General features: G+C 40.7%; 1 protein-coding gene across 5 annotated transcripts in view; it reads right to left on the bottom strand.

Moving 5' to 3' along the window:
• Positions 1-2,745: 2,745 nt before the first annotated feature.
• LOC117669243 (uncharacterized) overlaps positions 2,746-23,573 on the bottom strand; it is a 39,600-nt gene continuing 18,772 nt past the window's right edge. For 2 of the 5 annotated variants that reach the window (XM_087876062.1, XM_060693938.2), the window contains 12 exons: positions 22,253-22,276; positions 19,603-19,617; positions 18,014-18,040; positions 15,065-15,115; positions 14,058-14,096; positions 12,734-12,775; positions 10,200-10,274; positions 8,152-8,211; positions 7,879-7,929; positions 4,896-4,931; positions 3,191-3,231; positions 2,746-2,964 (listed from right to left, as the gene is read on the bottom strand). In XM_087876062.1, coding sequence (XP_087732188.1) covers positions 3,223-3,231; positions 4,896-4,931; positions 7,879-7,929; positions 8,152-8,211; positions 10,200-10,274; positions 12,734-12,775; positions 14,058-14,096; positions 15,065-15,115; positions 18,014-18,040; positions 19,603-19,617; positions 22,253-22,276 — 429 coding nt within the window. In that variant the 3' untranslated portion in view covers positions 2,746-2,964; positions 3,191-3,222. The remainder of the gene's footprint in view (positions 2,965-3,190; positions 3,232-4,895; positions 4,932-7,878; positions 7,930-8,151; positions 8,212-10,199; positions 10,275-12,733; positions 12,776-14,057; positions 14,097-15,064; positions 15,116-18,013; positions 18,041-19,602; positions 19,618-22,252; positions 22,277-23,573) is intronic. The other 3 variants (XM_087876063.1, XM_087876064.1, XM_087876065.1) reach the window with 3 other exon arrangements.

Here is a 23,573-nt window from a genome sequence, read left to right as displayed (position 1 = left end):
AAAAAGAAGCAGGACTGGATTTTAAAAAGGTAAGGGGAGAATGAAAACAGACAAGCCACATACGTTGACTTGCAATTGTGGTAAATAATTATTAGCATGACATTTAAAAAAAAAAAACTTACTTTCATTTGTTTGGCATATATCTTCCTTGTCTATAGGATGCTTATAAGAATCCAAGCCAAGCAGATATATCAGAATAACAAGAGTTGGAAGGGATCTTGGAGGTCTTCTAGTCCATCTCCCCTGCTCAAGCAGGAAGCCCTATAACAATGATGGCTAACCTTTTTGCCATCACGTGCCAAAACCGTGGGAAGCGTGGGGAGGTTGCGCGTGTATGTGCCCACACCCCATAATTCTATGCGCCCTGCCCCCTCACATGTGTTTGTGACCCCTCCGCATTTCCCTCGCTTTTGGCATGTGATGGTACGGCGGGCCCAGTAGGTCCGATTTTCAACCTCCCCAGGCTCCAGAGCCTTTCTAGGAGCCTGGGGAGGACGAAAATGGCCTTCCCCACCCTCCCTGGAGGCCCTCCGGAAGCCAGAAATGGCCTGTTTGCCAAATTCCAGTGGGCCCAGAAGGCCCGAAAATCAGCTGGCCAGTGCACGCATGTGTGCCAGAGCTGAGCTCGTGTGTCCACCGATATGGCTCCACGTGCCATCTGTGGCACACGTGCCATAGGTTTGCCATCACGGCCCTATACCATTTCTGTCAAATGGTTGTCTAATCTTTTCTTTAAAAACTCCACTGTTGGAGACTCACAACTTTTGAAGACAAATCATTACATTGATTAATTGTGCTAACTGTCAGGAAATTTCTCCTTAGTTCTAAGTTAGTTTTCTCCTTAATTACTTTCTATCCATTGTTTCTTGTCCTGCCTTCAGATGCTTTAGAGAATAGGTTGACCCCCTATCCTTGTGGCAGCCCCTCAAATACAAACACCTCTTGTTCATTAAAGTAAAAAGGTAAAGGTAAAGGTTCCCCTCACACATATGTGCTAGTAGTTCCCGATTCTAGGGGGCAGTGCTCAACTCTGTTTCAAAGCCGAAGAGCCAGCGCTATCCAAAGATGTCTCTGTGGTCATGTGGCCGGCATGACTAAACGCCAAAGGCTCATGGAACACTGTTACCTTCCACCAAAGTTGGTCCCTATTTTTCTACTTGCATTTTTTACATGCTTTCGAACTGCTAGGTTGGCAGAAGTTGGGACAAGTAATGGGAGCTCACCTCGTTACACGGCACTAAGGATTTGAACCACTGCCGACCTTTTGATCGACAATCTCAGCGTCTTAGCCACTGAGCCACCACGTCCCTGTAGACATTAAAGTAGACATTCCCAATTCCAGGTGGGGGATCTTGGCCTCCATCCAAAGCATTTTCAGACTCAAAAATGAATCAGCCTTCGCAAAACTGAAAAGCACATTTTCAGCCCGTGTGGATTTTTAAACTGGATCTCAGTGGCAACTCCTCTTGACCATGAAAGGGAGGCAAAGAAATAAAAGGAAATCTCTGTAGCCATCTCCTGGCCATGTTGAATGACTGCAGCTCCAGAACTTTACCCACACAATAATTGAATTGTTTCTGTTATGAGAAATGAAATATAAATGCCTGCCATAAATGAGTGTGCAAAGATGAGGCTACATTTCCATGAAAAATGAGAGTCAGATCACTAAATTATTCAGTTATTAAAGGGGAAAAAATTAATCTCAAATGTCATCCATCTCATTTTCTCTTATAATGAAATGCACATAGACTTTTCTTTACCTACAAGTCAGGATTGAGCAATTGTCTTCTGGACATAGTATAAGAATGTAATAATTCACTTCTAAGGAGGAGGGGTATAGGAGCAATGTACCAGCATCAAAAAAAGGTCCTTTTTTGTCAAAAGGACTTTAAGGTTATTGTGAAAGTCTCTTAGAATATCTATTAAGCCTATAAAACACAGTGGCCTAAATAAGGAATATGGGGATAACTTAGTGGTGAAATCTAATTTTTTTTTACTATCAGTTCTGTGGGTGTGGCTTGGTGGGTGTGGTGTGGCTTGGTGGATGTGGCTTGGTGGGTGTGGCAGGGGACGGATACTCCATTCCCACCCCATTCCAGGGAAAGGATATTGCAGAATCTCCATTTCCACCCCACTCTGGGGCCAGCCAGAGGTGGTATTTGCCAGGTCTCCGAACTACTCAAAATTTCTGCTACCGGTTCTCCAGAACCTGTTAGAACCTACTGGATTTCACCCCTGGGATAACTAAGTTTGGGGGATTAAAGTATACATAGATGATGGACTTTTATCACAATAACACATATTTATGTGGGCTGCTGGGGGTTCGCAGGGGTTCGGGAGAACCTCTAGCTAAGATTCTGTGCAGTTCGGAGAACCCCCAAATACCACTTCTGGCTGGCCCCTCCCAACCTACACCTCCCTCCCAGGAGTCCCTACGTGGACCATTTTGGATGCAGGTAAGTGCAGGACACACATGGAGACTTGGGGAGGGCAAAAAAACAGGCCTAACAGAAGTTTGGGATGCTGTTTTCACCTTCAAGGAGGCTTGAGGAAAGCCTCTGGAGCATCTGGAAAAATCCCCCCCCCACCGTGGTGCAGGTGGCTGACTAGGCCACGCCCACCATGGCCACACCCACCCAACAACTGGGCAGACAACCCCTTGCTAAAATTTTTGAAGCCCAACCCTGCCTGAACCCCACTAAAATGATAATTTTCAAGGTCAGCAATAAAGACAACACTCCATGATAATGCTGCATATGTATATATTTTTAAACGTTTATTTTTGTAGACTAATCTGGATTCACAATTAAGAGGAACTACATTAATCAACAGAAAGAAACATAATTGCTGGAGCCTTCTCAAAAAAAAGTTGCAATTCCTCGTTGATTAGGGGGAAAAAATGTGAATGATCGAAATAGAAAATGTAGCTGTCCGTTTTATTCTCAATACATGCAATTGGTGGATCTAGGGAAAAAAAATCAAAACCAAGATGAGTGAATGTGCAATATTTGGCATAAATTTACCCATTAAAGTAGAAAATGTTTCAGAATTTTGCCTTCAGTCTCCCTTTACCCTCAATGACAATGATCCCAAATAATCCACGTATCCAAAAGCAAGTTGTTGTAAAGTCCTGAGAGGAAATATGCACAATGTAAATCTCTATTAAACCAAAAATATCTTCCATACCCACCAGAGTCCATTTTCCCTGTGAGATGCTTTGATTTACATTGCCTGGAAAAATAAAATTAGATAAGCAATTCAGCAAGAGTTAATAACTGGAGGATTGATTCGCTTCTGAACAATGCTGGAGAAAGTTCATGGTTTAACTGCTACAATTGGTGCAGTGGTGATGGAGTAATTAATCCATTTCTTTTGAGAAAAAATACCATATTTTTCAGAGTATAAGACACACCCACAAAAGAGGATGAAAATTTGGGTGCGTCTTATGCACCGAATGTAGTCCAGCCCCCAAGGCCAAAAATGCGAGGCACGGAGGGGGCGATGGTCTATGGCAATCCCTGCAGCCTGGAACAGCTGATTGGGGGTATTCCGGGAGGTCAATCCACCCACCAATCAGCTGCTCATGCTGAATCAGGTTGCAATAATGTGCTGAAGCTGACTTGGCTGTTCGCTATTTGCTGCAAGGACGTATCAGAGTTTGCAACAGCAGTCACATCCAGAAAGCACACACAAGTAACTGATTCAGCAGGATTCAATAACTTCTCTTTATATATAATATAACACATGAAGTAAATATACAATACCAAAAGCAGGTTTTCAAGCATGGTAGTAAATACAAGCAAAACACAAGCAGAGGAGAGGAGTTTCATTTTCAGTTTTAGACCAGCATGCAGCTTTAGTACAGAACAGTTGAACTAAGCCACGCGCAGGCTCCTTGCTGTCTCCTTGTTGCTCACACAGCAAATACTGTTTCAGTTTCCAAACAGCCCTCAACTCTCTCACACGCTGACAGGACTCTAGCCAGATGAATACCAATGGATGCTGATAGGCAGAGGCAGATTTTTTTTTCCTCCCCAAACCCTAAGGTGCATCTTATACTCAGGAGCATCTTATACTCTGGAAAATACAGGTAGTTGGAAAAACAAACTTGAAATGACACAGAGGTGTCCCTACATGGCATCTACTTACAAATTAGGATTCTAAAATACAGGTGGAACATTTGTTCCCAATGTGTGTGTGTGCTAATTTGTCTTTGCATTGTTTTTTTTAAAGGTAAGTAGCATCAACCTGTGCTTATAATGTATAATGCCCAATATACATTATATACCCAATTATTATCCAATATACATCCAGATCAGGGGTGAAATGCTCCCGGTTTGGACCAGATCACCTGATCCGGTAGCGATGGCAGCAGGTGGTTCGGAAAACCAGTAGCAAAAATCCCTGACCCCCTCCTCCATGCCCAGCTCAGCCGCGCAATCATCAGAAGCTTTTTTTAATTTTTTTTTATTAAAAAGTTTTAGCAAATATTACAACAATTTTCCCCCATCCCTCCCCCTTCCCTCCTCCACCCACCCCCCATCCCCCTTCGGCCAAAGAGGTTGTAGAAAAAAATGCTTTTAAAAGGCTCTGACGATCCCAGCTGAGTTGCCTGATCGTCAGAGGCTTTTAAAAGCATTTTTTTCTGCAACCTTTTAAGATTGTAGAAAAAATGCTTTTAAAAGTAAAAAAAGAAAAAAAGTTGGCCACGCCCACCCAGTCACATTAAACCCCCCCACCAAGCCACGCCCACAGAACCAGTAGTAACAAATTTTACATTTCACCACTGACCCAGATATATAGCAATCACAATTTCAAGGCAAACAAAATTATAAAAATGAAGAAAGAGGGTAAGGAATAGTAAGTTAAAGAAGGTTCTTAGAAGGCATACTCACATTTTGAGGTGGAGCCGGCACTCTAACATTGTAAGTCTGCAGGGGAAAAAAGAGAAAATATTGCTCAGTTTTCAAGTTAATGCAAAAACCTGCAGTATAAATGGGAGTCATACATTGGAAATCCCTAAAGAGACGGCAAGAAGGGGGGGGGAGAGAATAAAAATAAATAAATAATTGTTCATCTTTTAGTTTCCCAGAAACACCTGCAATTTTATAGGAATGAAATACTCATCTGGTACTTAAAGGCTGGAAATCCCTGAAGCAGGGGTGAAATGCTACCGGTTTGCTCTGGTTCAGGCAAACCGGTAGTGATAAAAACTACCGGTTCGGGCAAACCGGTAGTTAGCTGCTGGTTCGTTTGAACTGGCAGTTTAAAAAGCTACCGGTTCAGGCAAACCGGTATTTCCGACGATCGGCTGTGTGCCGCAGGGTTTAGCTTTGCTAGAAAGCAGGAAATCCTGCTTTCTAGCAAAGCTAAATCGCAGGACACAGCTGATCTCCCCCTCGCTGTTCTACTTGCCTTCCAAAGCCTCCATTTGGCATGTACTATGAGGGTGCACACAGTGCGCATTTGGTGCGCACTGCGCATGCACACACAGCGTGCATTTGGTGCATGGCACGCATGTGCAGCCAGAGAACCAGTGGCAAACCCATTTGGATTTCACCATTGCCCTGAAGTGACCACAATGGAAAATAAATGTGTTAGGATTGAGAATAAAGCCAATTATTCAGGACAGTTTGAATGAAAAGCATATATGGGGCTTCAATGCTAGCTAGGATGGAAGAAGCCAAACAAAAAATGTTCAGCTTTCAATAGTGCAATGAAAAAGGTAATACAACTAATTAGCAACTGAATATTTATCTGCAACTTCTCTGGCAGTTTTTCAGGACTCCGAAAAGAGTTCTTCCCACTGTTAATTTTTTTTGTAAAACTAGCCTAACAAAGTTTCTACCTCTGTATTTTTGGAGTAACATTTCAAGATAAATCGAAGATGGCTGCTATTATTGAAACTGTTACTATTGACCTAAATATTCAAATTGTTTGAGATGACTTATAAAACAGGAAAAATAATATTTTATAATTATAAAGATAATGCAAGGGTTTTTTTCCCGCACGTATATTCTGGAAACTATTAAAAGAAGAAACACAAAAACTTAAATGATGGAAGTTCTTATAGAAAATGCATTTTGCAAAAGGCAAGGGGGAAAAAGAGTAGATAACTTATATCTAACAATTGTCCTTTTGGTGGGGAAAACAAAGTCAGCCCATTGCAAATACAGCTATCCCAGCCAGTATAGCCGTTGCTGAAATTCTGAGAATTTATGTCTGTATTTCTGAAAGATGCATATATTGTTTTCATAAAATAACAGAGTTGCAAAGAAACTTGCAGGTCTTCCAATCCAACCCCCTGCTCATTCAGGAGCCCCTATACCATTTCAGATAAATGATTGTCCAGTCTCTTCTTAAAAGCCTCCAGTGATGGGGCACGCACAACTTCTGAAGGCAAGTGATCTGTCCCCGTACCCACACACACACCAACACAGCCAGTCGAGGGTTAAAGAAACACTTTGGAACGCACCCAGGTCTTATCTCCCACTTGGCAGCGATAGACACACCGTCTGCCAAGTGACTTTATTTTCAAAGTAAAAACAGAAAGATAAATACTCAAGAGTCCAAATGTCCGACACTTTAAATCTTTCTCTCAGCAGCTCCGGACGAGGCTTTAGTGACTATCTAAGGTTTGCTTTGTTCGTCACAAGGATCCTTGACCACCACCCTCTATTATATAGTCTCTGGGGTGTGGTCCAGTGACTCAGTTCTAATCCCTAGCACGCCTCCTAAGCTGCTGCAAACGTTTATCACGCCTTCGGAGGCGTGCGTCCAGGAATGATGTTTCTTCATCACTCTGATCCGAACCAGCTGTCTCCTCTCCCTCGGCCGGCACTTGAGACAATGCCAGAGGGGAGGGGCCTGGAGAGGGAGGCCTGGCTGACTCCTCTTCCTCATGCTCGGAGCTTTCTTCCTCTGATGGGACAGGCTCAGAGGGCGGGGCCACAACAGCAAGCCATTCCACTGGTTGATTGTCCTCACCGTTAGGAAGTTTCTCCTTAGTTCTAGTTTGCTTCTCTCCTTGATTGGTTTCCATCTATTGTTTCTTGCCTTGCCTTCTGATACTTTGAAAAATAGGTTGACCCCCCTCATCTTTTGGCAGCCCCTCAAAAATTGGAACGCTGCTATCATATCTCCCCTAATCTTGGCAAGATGGAAACACACAGTATCAAAAAGACAAGTATCTCTATGTTTAGAAAAAAAAGATGAAATTTTGGGAAGAACTTCCCAGCATGTTTATACTGTATTTTTTGGAGTATAAGACGCACTCCCCCCCCCAAAAGAGGGTGAAAATTTGGGTGCGTATTATACACCGAATATAGCCCCGCCCACCTGCCGGCCCCCACCCTTTGGCCTCTGCCTCCCAGCAATTTGCCTCCATGCAGCAAACAGGAAACAGCCCATTTCAGCTTCAGCAGTGCCTGATTAGCACAAGCAGCTGATTGTCGTTGGATCGGTCTCCCGACCATCAGCTGTTTCAGGCTGCAGGGATTGCCATTGCCTATTGCCACCTCTGCACGCCCCATTTTCGGCCTCAGCTGTTTTCTGCAAGGAGGCAAATTGCCGGGAAGCAGAGGCAGATTTTTTTTCTTGTTTTCCTCCCCCCCAAAAGGAAGGTGTGTCTTATAGTCCAGAGCGCCTTATACTCCGAAAAATACAGTACTTTGAAATATGGACACAAACAACTTCTCTTTAGGAATGATTGCTATTACTGACTTATTGAGATATTCTGAAAGACGGATCATCAGCAGTCATCGGAAGCTCAACTGACGTTGGAATCAACAGATTTTCCCCAGTATGATGAATACTTCTTGGGATGCCGTCCAAAGGAAGATACTACAGAAGAAGTAAATCCAATCTTGTGCAACTCACCTGGCTATTTGCAGGAGGAGGGCCACTGTTACTATCAGAGGAACTAGTAACCTAATACAGAAGGAAATAGATTCTGTGAATGTTCCTTCAGAGTATTAAAAAAAAAATAAACCTCATAGAAGCCAACTACTTGAGTCTGTGAATATATTAAGCAGTAAGATATTTTGCAGAGTAAAATGCACGAACAACCACAATTACTGTCAGTAATTAATCTAGACTCGAAGCCCAAAACAAGATATTAGGGAAGAAAATATCATATCTAATGGAACTCACTTGGATGCTGGCAAGAGGAGGAGGAGGAGGACCATTGTAACTATTGGAGGGAGCACCAACCTAATGAAGTAGTAAATAAATCCTGTGAACATTCCTTCAAATTATTTTAAAAACCAAACTTCATGGAAACCAAATACTTGGGTCTGCAAGTGCATTAAGCATCCAATATATATTTTAGTGTAATATATGTCAACAGGAGCGACTTACCAGTTGCCCTGACAAATTTGTGGAAAGTAGGAGGAAGAAAGAAGCCAATTAACTGCTGGGCAGATATATATGGAAGGACATTGTCCCCAAAGTATCCACATTTGTGTTCCTTTGGCAAAGCTGGAAGGTCACTCTGGAAGATGTTGTAAGTCTCCAGAGGTTAAAAAAAAATGACACCAAGATACCAGAGGAAGGCAGAAATTGAGATATCTGTGTAACCCCTTGAGATATTTTTTATATGACTTGCTTCTGAGAGACTGATCCTTACATCAATCATCAGGAGGACAACTGACGTCTTGGAATTAACACATTTTCCTAAGTACCAGGAATTAATCTTGATTTGCTGTCCAAAAAAGATACCAGGGAAGAAGAAAATCCAGTGTTAATGGAACTCATCTGGTTACTGACAGGAGGAGGAGGAGGAGGAGGTACAGGATAAGAAGGAACACCAACCTAATAAATAAGTAAATAGATCCTGTGAATGTCCCTTCAGTTTATTTTCAAAATTAAAACTTCATAGATCCCAAGCCCATAGGACAATGAATGCATTAAGCATCAAGACATGTCACAGAGTAACTTGAGTGAACAACAGTGTGTTAATTTTCTCTAAACAAATTACTTATTACATGGGAATGTAGTAAGCATGAAAACATATCCCAGAGTAACATGTAAACAGAAAAAACTTAACATTTGCTCCTAAACAGCTTTGTGAGACATAGGAGCGAGCAACAAGGAAATCTGTTATGTGATAAAGAGACATGTAGGAAAAGCCAATTCCTTTCCAGTGATGTATAATTTCTCCATACTAGCTTCCAACTATTATTTTAGTGGTTTAAGATCTGTCCACATTTGTATTTCTTCAGCAAAGCTAGAGCTGGATGACTCTGGAAGATGCTATAAGTCACCAGAGTTTAAAAATGACACCAAGATATCAGACTAGGGCAGTAATCAAGGTGTGTATATGCATTGACCTATGGAGATAACAGAATAACAGAGTTGGAAAGGACCTTCAAGGTCTTCTAGTCCAACCCACTGCTTAGGCAGAAAACCCTACACCACTTCAGACAAATGGTTATCCAACGTCTTCTTAAAAACTTCCAGTGTTGGAGCATTCACAACTTCTGGAGGCAAGTTGTTCCATTGATTAATTGTTCTAACTGTCAAGCTTCTTGAAACACGGTAGTGATAGAAGGACTTTTATCTCTCTATTCCAAGAGAGAGGGGGGGGGGAAATAAGAAATGGCTTGCTAAAAATGGGTTTCCTGTTGCTTATTCACCTAAAGGGCCCCCACCAGGGGTGAAATCCAACAGGTTCTGGAGAACCGGTAGCGGAAATTTTAGTAGTTCAAAGAACTGGCAAATACCACCTCTGGCTGGTCTCAGAGTGGGGAGGGAATGGAGATTTTGCAGTATCCTTCCCCTGCCACGCCCACCAAGCCACGCCCACCAAGCCACGCCCACAGAACCGGTAGTAAAAAAAAATTGAATTTCACCACTGGGTCCCACCCACCCCTCCTACTAATAGCAGCAGTAGTAGTAGATGTAGTAATAAGTCAAGTATCAGAGCAGAGAACTTTACAAAATAATCTGTTTGGTTTGTGCTGAGTGACAGAAGAATGGCTAACACTTGAGAAAAAAGAAATTCAAGATGGTTATGGATCTATCAGCAACAGGTTTTTCTGTTGTGCTGTGCTTCTGAGAGCCTGATTCTTAAGTCAGTGATGAAGAGTGCAACTGGCCTCTTGGAATTAACAATTGTTACTAAACACCAGGAATTAGTCTTGATTTGCTGTCCAAAAAAGATACCAGGGAAGAAGAAAATCCAGTGTTCTGGAACTCACCTGGCTAACGAAAGGAGGAGGAGGTGGAGGAGGAAGGGGAGGAAGTCCATTGTAAGGACCAGGGGGAACACCAACCTAATAAATAAGTAAATAGATCCTGTGAATGTCCCTTCAGATTATTTTCAAAATTAAAACTTCATAGAAGTTATGCTGTTGCTACAATGCCTGCATTAACCATCAAGACACCAATCAGAATAACGTGTGTGAACAACAGTGAGTTAATTTTTAACCTAAATAAATTTGTGGGAAGAAGGAGCAAGAAAGAAGTTGGTTATGTGAGGGAGAGCTATATAAGAAAGGCCACTTCCCAACCAGTTATGTATAATATCTCCATAGTATATTTAAACTATTGTTGACGTGATTTAAAATCTGTCCACAATTGTGTTCCTTTGATAAAGCTGAGGTTGGATGAGTCTAGAAGACACAGTAAGTTTAGAAATGATACCAAGATACCAGTGTCAAGGTTGCCTGAGTTTCTCTCCAAGCACCCCAGATATCGGGGAGCGATTGGAGAGCCCGAGATTCAGGAAGCCTGGTAATCTTGATTGATTTTAAAAGGAGAGCTGACCTGCTGTCAAGGTTCTGACAGATGCCCTAATTAACTCATGAATCTCGAGCCAAGTTTCAAAAGAAATCCAGTTCTTTATTAGGAGCAACATGGCGGCGTCTACTCAAGTGAGGTCAACTCTGCTGCATGTAATTTACAGCTCAACTTTGATCCTGTTTCCCCCCCTCCTCTCAGTCTCTGTCATAAATCACATTCTACAATGAGGCACTCCCATGGACTATAGAAAGCACACCTCACAATCCAGCTTTGGTAATCTTGAGTTCCGAGCTTGGAAGAAGGTACACATGGAATATGCTCTCCACTTGATACCCACGGCAACTCGAGAGCAGACTAGAAATGCTTTGCGAGTTGATAACCAGACTAGGACAGTAATCAAGGTGTTTGTATAAAGAATAACAGAGTTGGAAGAGACGCCATCATGATGGCGGCTTAGCTCCAACAATTGCTTCCTGTTGGGGCCCTAAGGAGTCCGGGCAGGGAAGTGAGGAGTGGCTGGGAGGGGAGGGGTGAGTAGAGGCCAACGAGGTGCCCCTTGACATGAGTGACATCTAGTTGGTCACACCCACCCAGTCACATGACCACCTAGCCACAGCCAAGCAGTCAGTCATTAGGCAGATCATATTAGTGGTCCGCAGGATTTAAAATTATGAATTTAGTGATCCCTGAGGTCCGAAAGGTTGGTGACCCCTGATCTAGGAGATCAACAGATCTTCCCCAGGACCAGGAATTCATCTTGAGTTTTTGTCCAAAGTAAGATGCTAAAGAAGAAGACAATCCAATCTTATGCAGCTCACCTGGAGGCTGGCAGGAGCGGGACCACCATTCTGATCATAAGTCGCAGCAAATTAATAATAAATTAAATAAACCCTATCAAAGTCCCGTCAGATTATTTCAAAATTTAAATTTCATGAAAGCCAAACTCTTGGGTCTGTTCATGCCTTAAGTATCAAGACACATTACAAAGTAACATATGTGAATAAGAGCAACTTAACCTTTGCCCTGTGCTGACTCTATAAACCGCTTAGAGAGGGCGGTAAAACACTGTGAAGTGGTATGTAAGTCTAAGTGCTGTTGCTAAACAGATTTGTGGGAAGAAGGAGAAAGAAAGAGGTATATTACATAATGGACAGAGAATGTAAGAAATGCCACCAGTGACATAGAATCACTCCGTAGGCGCATTAAACTATTCTTAAAATTGATGTAAAACCTGTCCACGTCTGTGTTCCTTTGTCAGAGCTGGTATTGGATGACTCTGGCAGATGCTGTAAGTCACCAAAGTTTGAACATGACACCAAGATACCAGAGTGAGACAGTAATCAAAGTATCTATATATTGACGTAGTGAATTATTTCTTTAATGCCCTCCTTCTGGAACACTGATTCTCAAAGCAGTCAGCATGAGCACAATTCCCATTTTGGAATCAACAGATATTCCCCAGTATCAGGAATTACCATATTTTTTGGAGTATAAGACACACTTTTTTCCCTCCTAAAAGAGGCTGAAAATTTGGGTGTGTCTTATACTCCGAATGTAGCTTTTTCAAAGCTTTTTTTCAGCCCTAACGAGGAACTAGTGATCTTCCGTGCTTTGCCTGCTCCCTCTGACTCTCAGCTATGAAGCTTTTTTTCAGCCCTAAGGAGGTGCTAGTGAGTGAAGCGATCTCCATGCTTTGCCTGCTTTTCTCATTGCTTCTTTCTCCAAAGATCAGCTGTGCTTTAAAAGCTGTTTTTTATCCCCAAGCAGGGGATAAAAACCAGCAAACTAATGTGCTGAAGCTGACCAGACTAAGGACACTAGCCAGATGAATACCTGGTAGGCAGATTTTTTCCCACCTATTTTCCTCCCCAAAAACTAAGCTGCGTCTTATACTCTGGTGCGTCTTATACTCTGAAAAATACAGTAATCTTGACATTCTCTCCAAAGGAAAATTATAGGAAAGAAGAAAATCCAGTCTTACAGAACTTACCTGGTTACTGGCAGAATGAGATGGATAAGAGGAGACAAAAACCTAATAAATAAATAAATCTATCAATCTATCAATCTATCAATCTATCAATCTATCAATCTATGAATGTGCCTTCATATTATTTGAAAAGCTGTACCTTCTAAAAGCCAAGCTCTTGTGTTGGTACATGCATGTATCATTAAGATATTTTGCAGAGGAACATACAGTATGTAAAGAACAGGAAGTTAATCTTTGCCTTAAACAAATTTGTAGGAAGAAGGATCAGGAAAGTAGTCTGTTATATGAGAGTTGGGGGGGGGGGGAAGGCCACTTTCCAACCAGTTATGTACAGTATATCTCCATAGTATATTTAAACTATTTTTGAAGTGATTTAAAATCTGTCCACAATTGTGTCCTTTGGTAAAGCTAGGTTGGATGAGTCTAGAACAAGGGTGTCAAACTCGATTTCATTGAGGGCCACATCAGGGTTGTGTTTGACCTTGGGTGGGGGGGCGTGGCCAAGATGGGTGTGGCCACCTCGATGTCACTCATGTCAGGGGTGCCTGTGGTGGCCCAAGAGCTCTGCCAGAGAAAACGGGCTCCCAGACTCTGTTATCGGCTGAGATGGCCTCCTGCAACCCTCTTCCAGTGAAAACGGAGCTTGGGAGGGTCGCATGCAGCCCTCCTGAGCTCTGTTTTTGCTGGCAGAAGCACTGCGGACTGGTCCTTCGCTGTTTCCAAGGTTGCCTTGCAGGCCAGATCTAAGCACCCCGCAGTCTGGATTTGGCCCCCAGGCCTTAAGTTTGACAGCCCTGGTCTAGGAGATGCTGTAAGTCACTCACGTTTAAAAATGACGCCAAGATGCCAGAGTAGGACAGTAGTTGAGGGGGGTCTGTATATATTGACCTATATTGAGATATTCCTTTTATGACCTGTTTTTTTTTTTTTAATTTGATTTATATGCGGCCCTTCTCCAGAGACTCAGGGCGGCTTACAATGCATTAAGCAATAGCCTTCATCCTTTTGTATATTTATACAAAGTCAGCTTATTGCCCCCACAAACTGGGTCCTCATTTAACCTACCTTAGAAAGGATGGAAGGCTGACTCAACCTTGAGCCTGGTAAGATTCGAACCTGCAGTAATTGCAGGCAGCTGTGTTAATAACAGGGTGCATTAAACCACTGTACTACCAAGGCTCCTTGGAGATTGATCTTCAAGGATCAATCAAGAGCTCAACTGCCATCTTGGAATCCACAGATTTTCCCCAGTACCACTAAATAGCCTGGACTTGCAGTGCAAAGGAAAATGCTAGGGAAGAAGAATATCAAATCTAATGGAACTCACCTGGCTGCTGGCAACAGGAACAGGCCTATGGTAGGAAGCCTGATAAAGAAAATTGATTCTGTGAATGTCCTTTCAGATTATTTTAAAACATAAATGCATAAACCATCCAGATATATTACAGAGTAACACATGCTAAAATGAGCAACTTAATTTTTGGCCTAAACAAATTTCTGAGAAGAAGGAGCAAGAAAGTATGTGATGGAGAGATATATAAAGAAAAGCCATTTTCCCACCAGTGGCATATAACCTCTCCAAGCCATTGTTGAAGTTATGTAACAGCTGTCAACATTAATGTTCTTTTGGCAAAGCTGGTATAGGATGACTCTGGAAGATGCTGTAGTCAAGGTATCTGTATATATTTTAAATATATATATAACCTTCTTAAGAGAGAAGGCAGTCATCATCAGCTCAACTAACAACTTTGGGTCATACATTTTGCCAGGATCATAAATGCCATTAAAAAAATGCCATTTCCCATAACCTAGAATCTCTCCATAGTAGCATCAAGCCATTGTTGAAGTGATGTAAACTTTCCATTGGCAAAGCTGAAGTTGGATGACTCGAAGAAGGTGTAATAGTCACCAGAGTTTAAAAATGACACCGAGATACCACAATATGGCAAAATTAAAATCATGCCTGTATATAGCAATAGCACTTAGATTTATATACCGCTTTATAGTGCTTTTACAGCCCTCTCTAAGCGGTTTACAGAGTCAGCCTATGGCCCCCAACAATCTGGGTCCTCATTTTACCGTCATCGGAAGGATGGAAACTGCTGGCAGCTGGTGATCAGTAGATGCACTCTAACCACTGCACCACCGCTGCTCTTGGGAGATTTTTGTACACCCTGCTTCTGAAAACCTGGTCTTAAAGGCATTCATCAGGAGCTCAACTAGCATATTTGAATCAACAGATTTTCCCCAGTCCCAAGAATTAGTCTTAACTTCTTCTCCAAAGGAAGATATTGGTAGCAGGGGATGAAAAAAATCCAGTCATATGCAACTCACCTGGTTCTTTAAAGGATAAGAACGTTTGGAAGGTTGAGAAAGACCACCAAGCTAATAAAAAGTAAATAGATCATTTGAATGTCACTTCAAATTATTTTCAAATTTAAACCCCATGGAAGCCAAGCTCTTGGCTCCATGAATGTAGTAAGCAGGAAGACATATTGTCTACGTTGCCAAACTGCTTCTTTTATATGGGAGCAAGAAAGAAGTCCATAATGTGATAGAGATACATGTAACAAAGATCCTTTTCTCACTATTAACGTATAACTTCTCCATAGTATCTCCAATATTAGAGTTACTAATCTCATTTGTTTCCCAAAATGAAGGGCTCAACAGAGACTCCATTTCCTTAGCGTCTTGCGGAAAAATCAGGTGGAACCAAGGCTGATGACTTCCTCCTACCCGTCTATGATCGAAAGCATCCTCACATATTGTGTCACAATATGGTACGCTGGCTTGACAGCCGCGGAAAGAAAGGCATTACAGAGGGTGATGAGCACAGAACAAAAAATCATGGGTTGCCCCCTGACCTCACTGGACGAAATCGCCAGGATCTGCTGTCTCCGCAGAGTGAGGAAAATCCTGAGGGATGATTCACACCCTGGTCAGCATTTCTTTACTCTCCTACCATTGGGCAGGAGATATAGAAGCCTAGCCAGCCGAATGAATAGGCTGAAAAATAGCTTTTATCCATAGGCTGTCAGGCTTCTAAACGCAACATAACACCACAATCAGGCTTAATGTGATAGACTTGCAACATGTACCATATTTTTCGGAGTATAAGACACACTTCTCCCCCCCCCCCCAAAAAAAAAGAGGGTGAAAATTTGGGTGGCCATTCTTTGGCCTCTGCCTCCCAGCAATTTATCTCCTTTCAGCAAACATCAAACAGCCCATTTCAGTTTCAGCACAGCCTGATTAGCGCAAGCAGCTGATTGTCAGTTGGATCAGCTTCCCGACCCTCAGCTGTTTCAGGCTGCAGGTATTGTCATTACCTATTGCCATGTGGGCCTCTGCTGTTTGCTGCAAGGAGGCAAATTGCTGGGAGGCAGGTTTTTTTTTTCTTGTTTTCCTCCCCAAAAAAGGTAGGTGAGTCTTATAGTCCAAAGCATCTTATATTCCAAAAAATATGGCTATATACCGGTGTAATATAATGTTATATACATATATGTATGTGGGAATGTGTGCTAGTTATTACTTATTTGGGTTTAGGGATTCCTTTTTTTATTTATGGATTTATTGAGATGTATTCTGTGTTCTTGGGGCAGGGGATTGCACCAAGGGAGGCTCATTCAATTTCATTGTACACATGTTGTGCTTTTTTTTTTTTTTTTTAAATTGATTTATATGCCACCCTTCTCTGGAGACTCAGGGCGGTTTACAATGCGTCAAGCAATAGCCTTCATACTTTTGTATATTTATACAAAGTCAGCTTATTGCCCCCACAATCTGGGTCCTCATTTTACCTAGCTTAGAAAGGATGGAAGGCTGAGTCAACCTTGAGCCTGGTGAGATTTGAACTTACAGTAATTGCAGACAGCTGATGTTAATCACAATGCTTTAGTCTGCTGAGCCACCAGGCCCGTAGGCATTGACAATAAAGGTTTGAATTTGATTTGAATTTGAAAATCCATAATAAAGGAAGCCCAGGAACCATATTGAAGCCCATGAATATAATTGGCAGTATTGCCAAATAATTTCATTTGTATTTCTATAAGCAACAAACTCTTTAATGTAAACTTAAAGAGTGACAGGCTAATCACTGGCTGACTTGATTTGAAATCATAGCACAGAGCTAAATGCATAGAAAAAAGTTGGGAAACTTTGTCCTCTTCAAACGTTTGGGATTTGGGGGCCTGTCAAGGGATGCGGTGGCTTAGTAGCTAAGATGCTGAGCTTGTCTATTGAAAGGTTGGCAATTCAGCGGTTCGAATCCCTAATGCCGCATAACGGGGTGAGCTCCCATGACTTGTCCCAGCTTCTGCCAACCTAGCAGTTCGAAAGCACGTAAAAAATGCAAGTAGAAAAAATAGGGACCATCTTTGGTGGGAAGGTAACAGCGTTACGTGCGCCTTTGGCATTCAGTCATGCCAGCCACATGACCACGGAGACGTCTTCGGACAGCGCTGGCTCTTCGGCTTTGAAACGGAGATGAGCACGGCCCCCTAGAGTCAGGAACTGACTAGCACATATGCGCGAGGGGACCTTTACCTTTTATGAATGATTAGCTGTATTGAGCTAAACACAAATTAAGATTCTATGGAGAATCTAATCTATGGTCCAATGAGGTGAAACCTAATGGTTGAAATTAATATGGAAGAAGGGAGCTGTAATTGAAATCATTAAAATGGCATTTTAATTATTCTATATGACTTGGGGAGCATCTCCCTTTTGATGAAGTGAAGCAGTTGTTTCAGCAGGCAGGAAGTGAAGGCCATTCTCTGCAGTGGTGGGTTGCCCCCAGTTCGGACCGGTTCTATTGAACCAGTAGTAAAACCGGTGGGAGACTCCGTCCACCGACCACGACATCATCAGGAAGCTTCTGCGCATGTGCAGAAACACGCGCAACCAGCCCCATTGCAAACCGGTAGTAAAGGTAAATTGAACCCACCCCTGATTCTCTGCCTTTCCTGGTTTACCTTCTCCTTAACAGTGCCAAGGTGTTGTGTGTGTGGGGGGGTGGGGGGATGAACAGGGAGAAAAAGGGCATTGTTATTCCATGTATACCCTCTTGTCCCAGGACATTGCTTAACAAGTACTCTAAAACTTCTCTTAGCAGTCCAGCCATGATGGCTGTTCCCAGAACTATTTTTTTATTCCTGGAAAGAAAAAAAAAACCTTAGTCCATTAATTTAGTTGCTAATACTTCGTCTTCACTAAAAAGCCCTTCAGCATTCATCTGAACAAACCAACCGTTGCAATATATTCAAAATTACCCCTGAAACTTACCAAGTCCGTGAATGTTCCCATCATATCCTAATGTAAGAAAGAAAAATTTCAAGAGTTATTTGGAACCGTATTTTCCTCGATCTCTCCTTCAAATAGGAGAAATGAAGTAATTATTTCTATTATTTATTTATTGGTTATTTATTGGTTCGATTTATATGCCGCCCTTCTCCAGAGACTCAGGGCGGCTTTACAATGCATTAAGCAATAGCCTTCATACTTTTGTATATACCTGCTTAGTAGGGCTTTTGGGCCCCCTAAGCAGTGTTCTTTTTTTATATATACAAAGTCAGCTTATTGTCCCCACAATCTGGGTCCTCATTTTACCTACCTCGAAGGATGGAAGGCTGAGTCAACCTTGAGCCTGGTGAGATTTGAACTCGCAGTAATTGCAGACAGCTGGCAGCTAAGTGCTACTTTAACAGCACTTTAATCCGCTGCGCCACCAAGATTCTTTTTACCTACCTAACACTTCCTTATGTCTCCAGGAACCAATAAAAATTAAAGCTGTTCTTCGGGGAAAGAACTGCAGAGTTTGCTTGGAAGTATTTTGGGAGAGATTTCCCAGTCTACCATGGATTCCTGATATTCCCTGATCCTCACTCATCCAAATTCTAACCAAAGCCAAGCCTGCTTAGCTTAATAGGTTGTGGTTATTATTTTAAGTCCTTGTGGGTTTTATATCTGTGCAATACAAAGCCAATACAAGCAGCTGCAGAAGAAGTGGCCGCAGAAGAAGGCAAGGCAGGGGTCGGGGTATGCGAGGCCTGGTAAGTAGGGCAGCTCCACACCTCCATCCCCACCCTAGCTTATTTTTTACCTGTGTGCCTCACCCCACCCCCTGCATCCCGGGGTGGGCAGGGTCTTAATTAGGGCTAATTTTGTGGGTGGAGCTTAATTTAATCGCACAAGCTCAAAAATGTGATAGGGTTTCTTTTCAAAGTGGGTCGACTTTTTGGAGAAACACGATATATCATTTCAAATGATAAAATAATAAAAGGGCCTGGTGGCTCAGCAGACTAAAAGCATTGGGATTAACACCAGCTGTCTGCAATTACTGTAAGTTCGAATCTTACCAGGCTCAAGGTTGACTCAGCCTTCCATCCTTTCTAAGGTAGGTAAATTGAGGACCCAGTTTGTGGGGGCAACAAGATGACTTTGTATAAATATACAAAAGGATGAAGGCTATTGCTTAACGCATTGTAAGCCACCCTGAGTCTCCAGAGAAGGGCGGCATATAAATCAAATTTATATATATATATATATATATTTCGCCTGCATTTGTCTTTGGTACTCTAGGGTAAGAGGAGGAATTATTCAGATTTCCATCTCATCTGTTGCTGTTTTGACATCCACTCTGACAGAACGAGTGAATGGAAAAATGAATGAATGAAAACTATAGTAGATAAAATGCAGCAGTGTTAAACCAAGACAGACTAAAACAAAGATAGCATCACATGGCATCTATAGAAAAATTATACAATAAGATTTGAATTATACAATAAGATTTGAATTATACAATAAGATCTGCACCAAGTTTGTGGTCTGGTAGAGAAAGCAATAAATGATAATAAATATATCCATATACTTACGTTCACCATACTGATCTACCAAAAAAAACAAACATAATATTTAGAAAGGATTTATAACTCTTCTTTAATTGCTGAATTACAAGCTAAAATAACTTTTTTAAAGATGCAGCATTCCCAATCTTTTTAACACGTTTCATATTTCTGTCTGAAACAGTTGCTAAATAATGTTTACTTGTATAGACTTGACTAAATTGAGCAACATTTGATGCATTTAAGTAATTCTTCTTAGATTGCTAATTTCAGAAATGAGATCTGAAAAAGTGCTGGTGCTTATATTATATTATATTATATTATATTATATTATATTATATTATATTATATTATATTATATTATTATATTAATTATTATCTGCCATGAAAAAAAATAATTGGATCCATCTAAATATTTCAAATCTTTTTTGAAAAAAGTGCAGAGTCTGGGCAAATTCTTTTACAATTAAAACCTTTGCATTAATTGATTTATGTGAAGAAAACAGAATTATTAGCTTTAGGATAAAGTATTTCTTGTGATTTTACACCTAGTAGTTTTTATTTATTATTCTTGGTCTTTTTTTTAATTAAACACAAATTTTAGAAACATTTGTTGTCTTAGAATTCAAATATGGAAATTTTAAAAAAGTTCTGGAGAAACCAATAACTGTAGGGTATCTATTTTGACCATAAAACTTATAATATATGAAATTACAGGTTTTAAGCGTTTTTTTTAATTGCTTGTGTTGGTGGATTATAATTTAGCATGCCTAGTGGTTTAGAAATCAAAGAACAGAATTGATATTCTTTCTGAAAACAGGAGATATAAAATTGGTAAAATCTAATATTGATAAAGAGGTATCTCTTTTTTTCTTTTTTTTTTCTTTTTTGCAAAAAGTTTTTTTAAAAAAAATTTCAGACACACAAATTACATTTTTTCGGAACAGAGCTTTGATCCGGTCATCAATTTGTTCATTTTTTTTGTCATCTTTAACCAAATTTTATATATTCTATTTTGTCATGTCACTTATTTCTTAGTCTTAAATCACATATTTCAACTAATACCATCTTAGAAAAAAATTACTCATATTTACTTAATCAAAAAACAATTACCCTTCTATTAACCCACCTTAAATCTTAACAATTAATACCCCATACTACATTTCACAATTCTTACCCTAAGTCCTCACTGTTAACAATACAGTTCAAACATGTTTATATATGTCAAAATTATTTCCATTTCTAAAACTTCCTTACATTTATTTATTACTTCATATAGTTCTCATTAAATCTTTATTCCAGTATTACTTTATCAAATTTTAATCTTATAAATCTTATAAACACCAATTAAGTAATTTTTGTTTGTAGATCATAATCATATATTCTTTCAATTTTGCTTTTAATAAAAAATGTTCAATTTATTACAATTGTTATACATATTTAAATAATATCCCAATTATTATGGCTATCAGTTTTCTCAAATATACCATCCAGCACCTTAATAAAAATTGATTCGTTATGTCCATTATTAAATTTTCTTTTTACTTGGTCTAATTTAACCTTTCCTTTTATCATTCTACTGCTATTTCCAGTGTAATCATCTTCATTCCACTTTTAATTCCAGTGTAATCATCTTTGTTTTTTCCACTGTTAATCCCAGTGTAATCATCTTTATTTTTTTCCACTGTAAATCCCAGTGTAATCTCTAGAAACCTTCTTTTTTCATTCTACTGATTAACAGGTATCTTGAGAGCTCTCTGCGGATTTGGAAATACTGGCTCAAAAGATTAGTTCCCATCCCCTTTCTGTTAATGCCAATTATGGATTATGGCTCTTTCCCTCTAAAACTAACTTTTAACCTTTTAATCTTAAAATATTCTACCAGATCCCCAAATGTTAACATTATCTACCTTGCAGGGATATCATATAATTGAAAAAACAGATAAAATCTGCACTCTGATCTGATTTTTTTTTTTTTTAATTTGATTTATATGCCGCCCTTCTCCGGAGACTCAGGGCGCCTTACAATGCGTTAAGCAATAGCCTTCATACTTTTGTATATTTTATACAAAGTCAGCTTATTGCCCCCACAAACTGGGTCCTCATTTCACCTACCTTAGAAAGGATGGAAGGCTGAGTCAACCTTCAGCTTTGGAGAGATTCGAACCAGCAGAAATTGCAGGCAGCTGTGTTAATAACAGGGTGCGTAGAGCACTGTACTATCAAGGCTCTATCAAGGATTTTGTACTGTTCATTCATTGATTATTTATTCACTGTATCAGTTGTACCATGGAGGAAGACATGTAGCCCAGAGGTGATATACAGCAAGTTCTGACCAGTTCTGGAGAACCGGTAGTGGAAATTTTGAGTAGTTCAGAGAACCGGTAAATACCACCTCTGAGTGTCCCCGCCCCCATCTATTCTCTACCTCCTGAGTCCCAGCTGATTGGGAGGAAATGGAGATTTTGCAGTAACCTTCCCCTGGAGTGGGGTGGAAATGGAGATTTTACAGTATCCTTCCCTTGCCACGCCCACCAAGCCATGCCATGCCATGCCCACAGAACCGGTAGTAAAAAATTTTGAATCCCACCACTGATGTAGCTCCTTATTCATTTCTGTAACATCTTGCCTCAGTACTGGACACTGAATCAGGAAAAGAAAGGACTTTCTTTTTACTTACTGGTTTCTGTGCATATGAAGCAATCTATGAAAGAGAAGACACTGATTAATCAAAAGAAATTCCAATCCAATCTACTTACTCAATCCCAGTTACTTTGCTGTTTTCGGATTAAGCAACTATATAATATGTCCCAGTCTGTGCCTGAAATCACCAGAGCTGCTTCTTCCAAAAAAAGAAAGACAACAAGAGTCTGATACCCCCCCACACACATCCCTTTTCAGTTTATTGGGAAAGAGAATTGTCATCGTCTCCACCAGGTCTATGACAATTTGCCACGGCCAACTTGCCATAGCCAATTTGCCATAGCCAACTCGCTGTAGGACAAGAGTTACACTGATATCAAAGCAATGGTGGAATGGAATCATTAAAGGAAGGGACAGAATAGGAGGGAGAGAATGAAATGTGAATGGCAAACATTAAAATAACTTTTTTTATTTATTTTCAATAATTAAATAGAATTGTTAAATTGTCCCGCAGTGAGTTGTCTCAAGGCGAGTTGTCCTGCAGCAAATTGGCCATGATGAGTTGGCCATAGCGATTTGGCTGTGGCAAGTTGTCCGATTCCTCTCTCCACAGCCCTCTAATTTTCCCTGTTCCTCTTATCATTCTTGCCTCAAAATCCAGATTTTTGCAAGATCTGGGTGGAGATAATCACCTGATAGCTAGGAAAAGGGTTCACCTCTCTCTATGGGACTTCCCACAGTAAGATGTTCAGAAGGTTATGAGAATAATTAAAAACTTAAGCCCATGAAAGCAAAATGAGTCCACAGGAACCTGAGCGAAGGAGATGGTTGAGAGAAAAACTATTGCTGAAGTCAAATAGATTTTCAAACCCTTCATACTTTTGTATATTTATACAAAGTCAGCTTATTGCCCCCACAATCTGGGTCCTCATTTTACCTAGCTTAGAAAGGATGGAAGGCTGAGTCAACCTTGAGCCTGGTGAGATTTGAACTTACAGTAATTGCAGACAGCTGATGTTAATCACAATGCTTTAGTCTGCTGAGCCACCAGGCCCGTAGGCATTGACAATAAAGGTTTGAATTTGATTTGAATTTGAAAATCCATAGTAAAGGAAGCCCAGCAACCATATTGAAGCCCATGAATATAATTGGCAGTATTGCCAAATAATTTCATTTGTATTTCTATAAGCAACAAACTTTTTAATGTAAATTTAAAGAGTGACAGGCTAATCACAGGGCTAATCCTGACTGACTTGATTTGAAATCATAGCACAGAGCTAAATGCATAGAAACAAATTGGGAAACTTTGTCCTCTTCAAACGTTTGGGATTTGGGGGCCTGTCAAGGACGCGGTGGCT

This window comes from Pantherophis guttatus, chromosome 10, assembly GCF_059756535.1.
Source record: "Pantherophis guttatus breed Tessera chromosome 10, ASM5975653v1, whole genome shotgun sequence".
Taxonomy (NCBI): domain Eukaryota; kingdom Metazoa; phylum Chordata; class Lepidosauria; order Squamata; family Colubridae; genus Pantherophis; species Pantherophis guttatus.
Note: the sequence above shows the minus strand (reverse complement) of the source record. Positions and strands in the feature narration are given on the sequence as shown.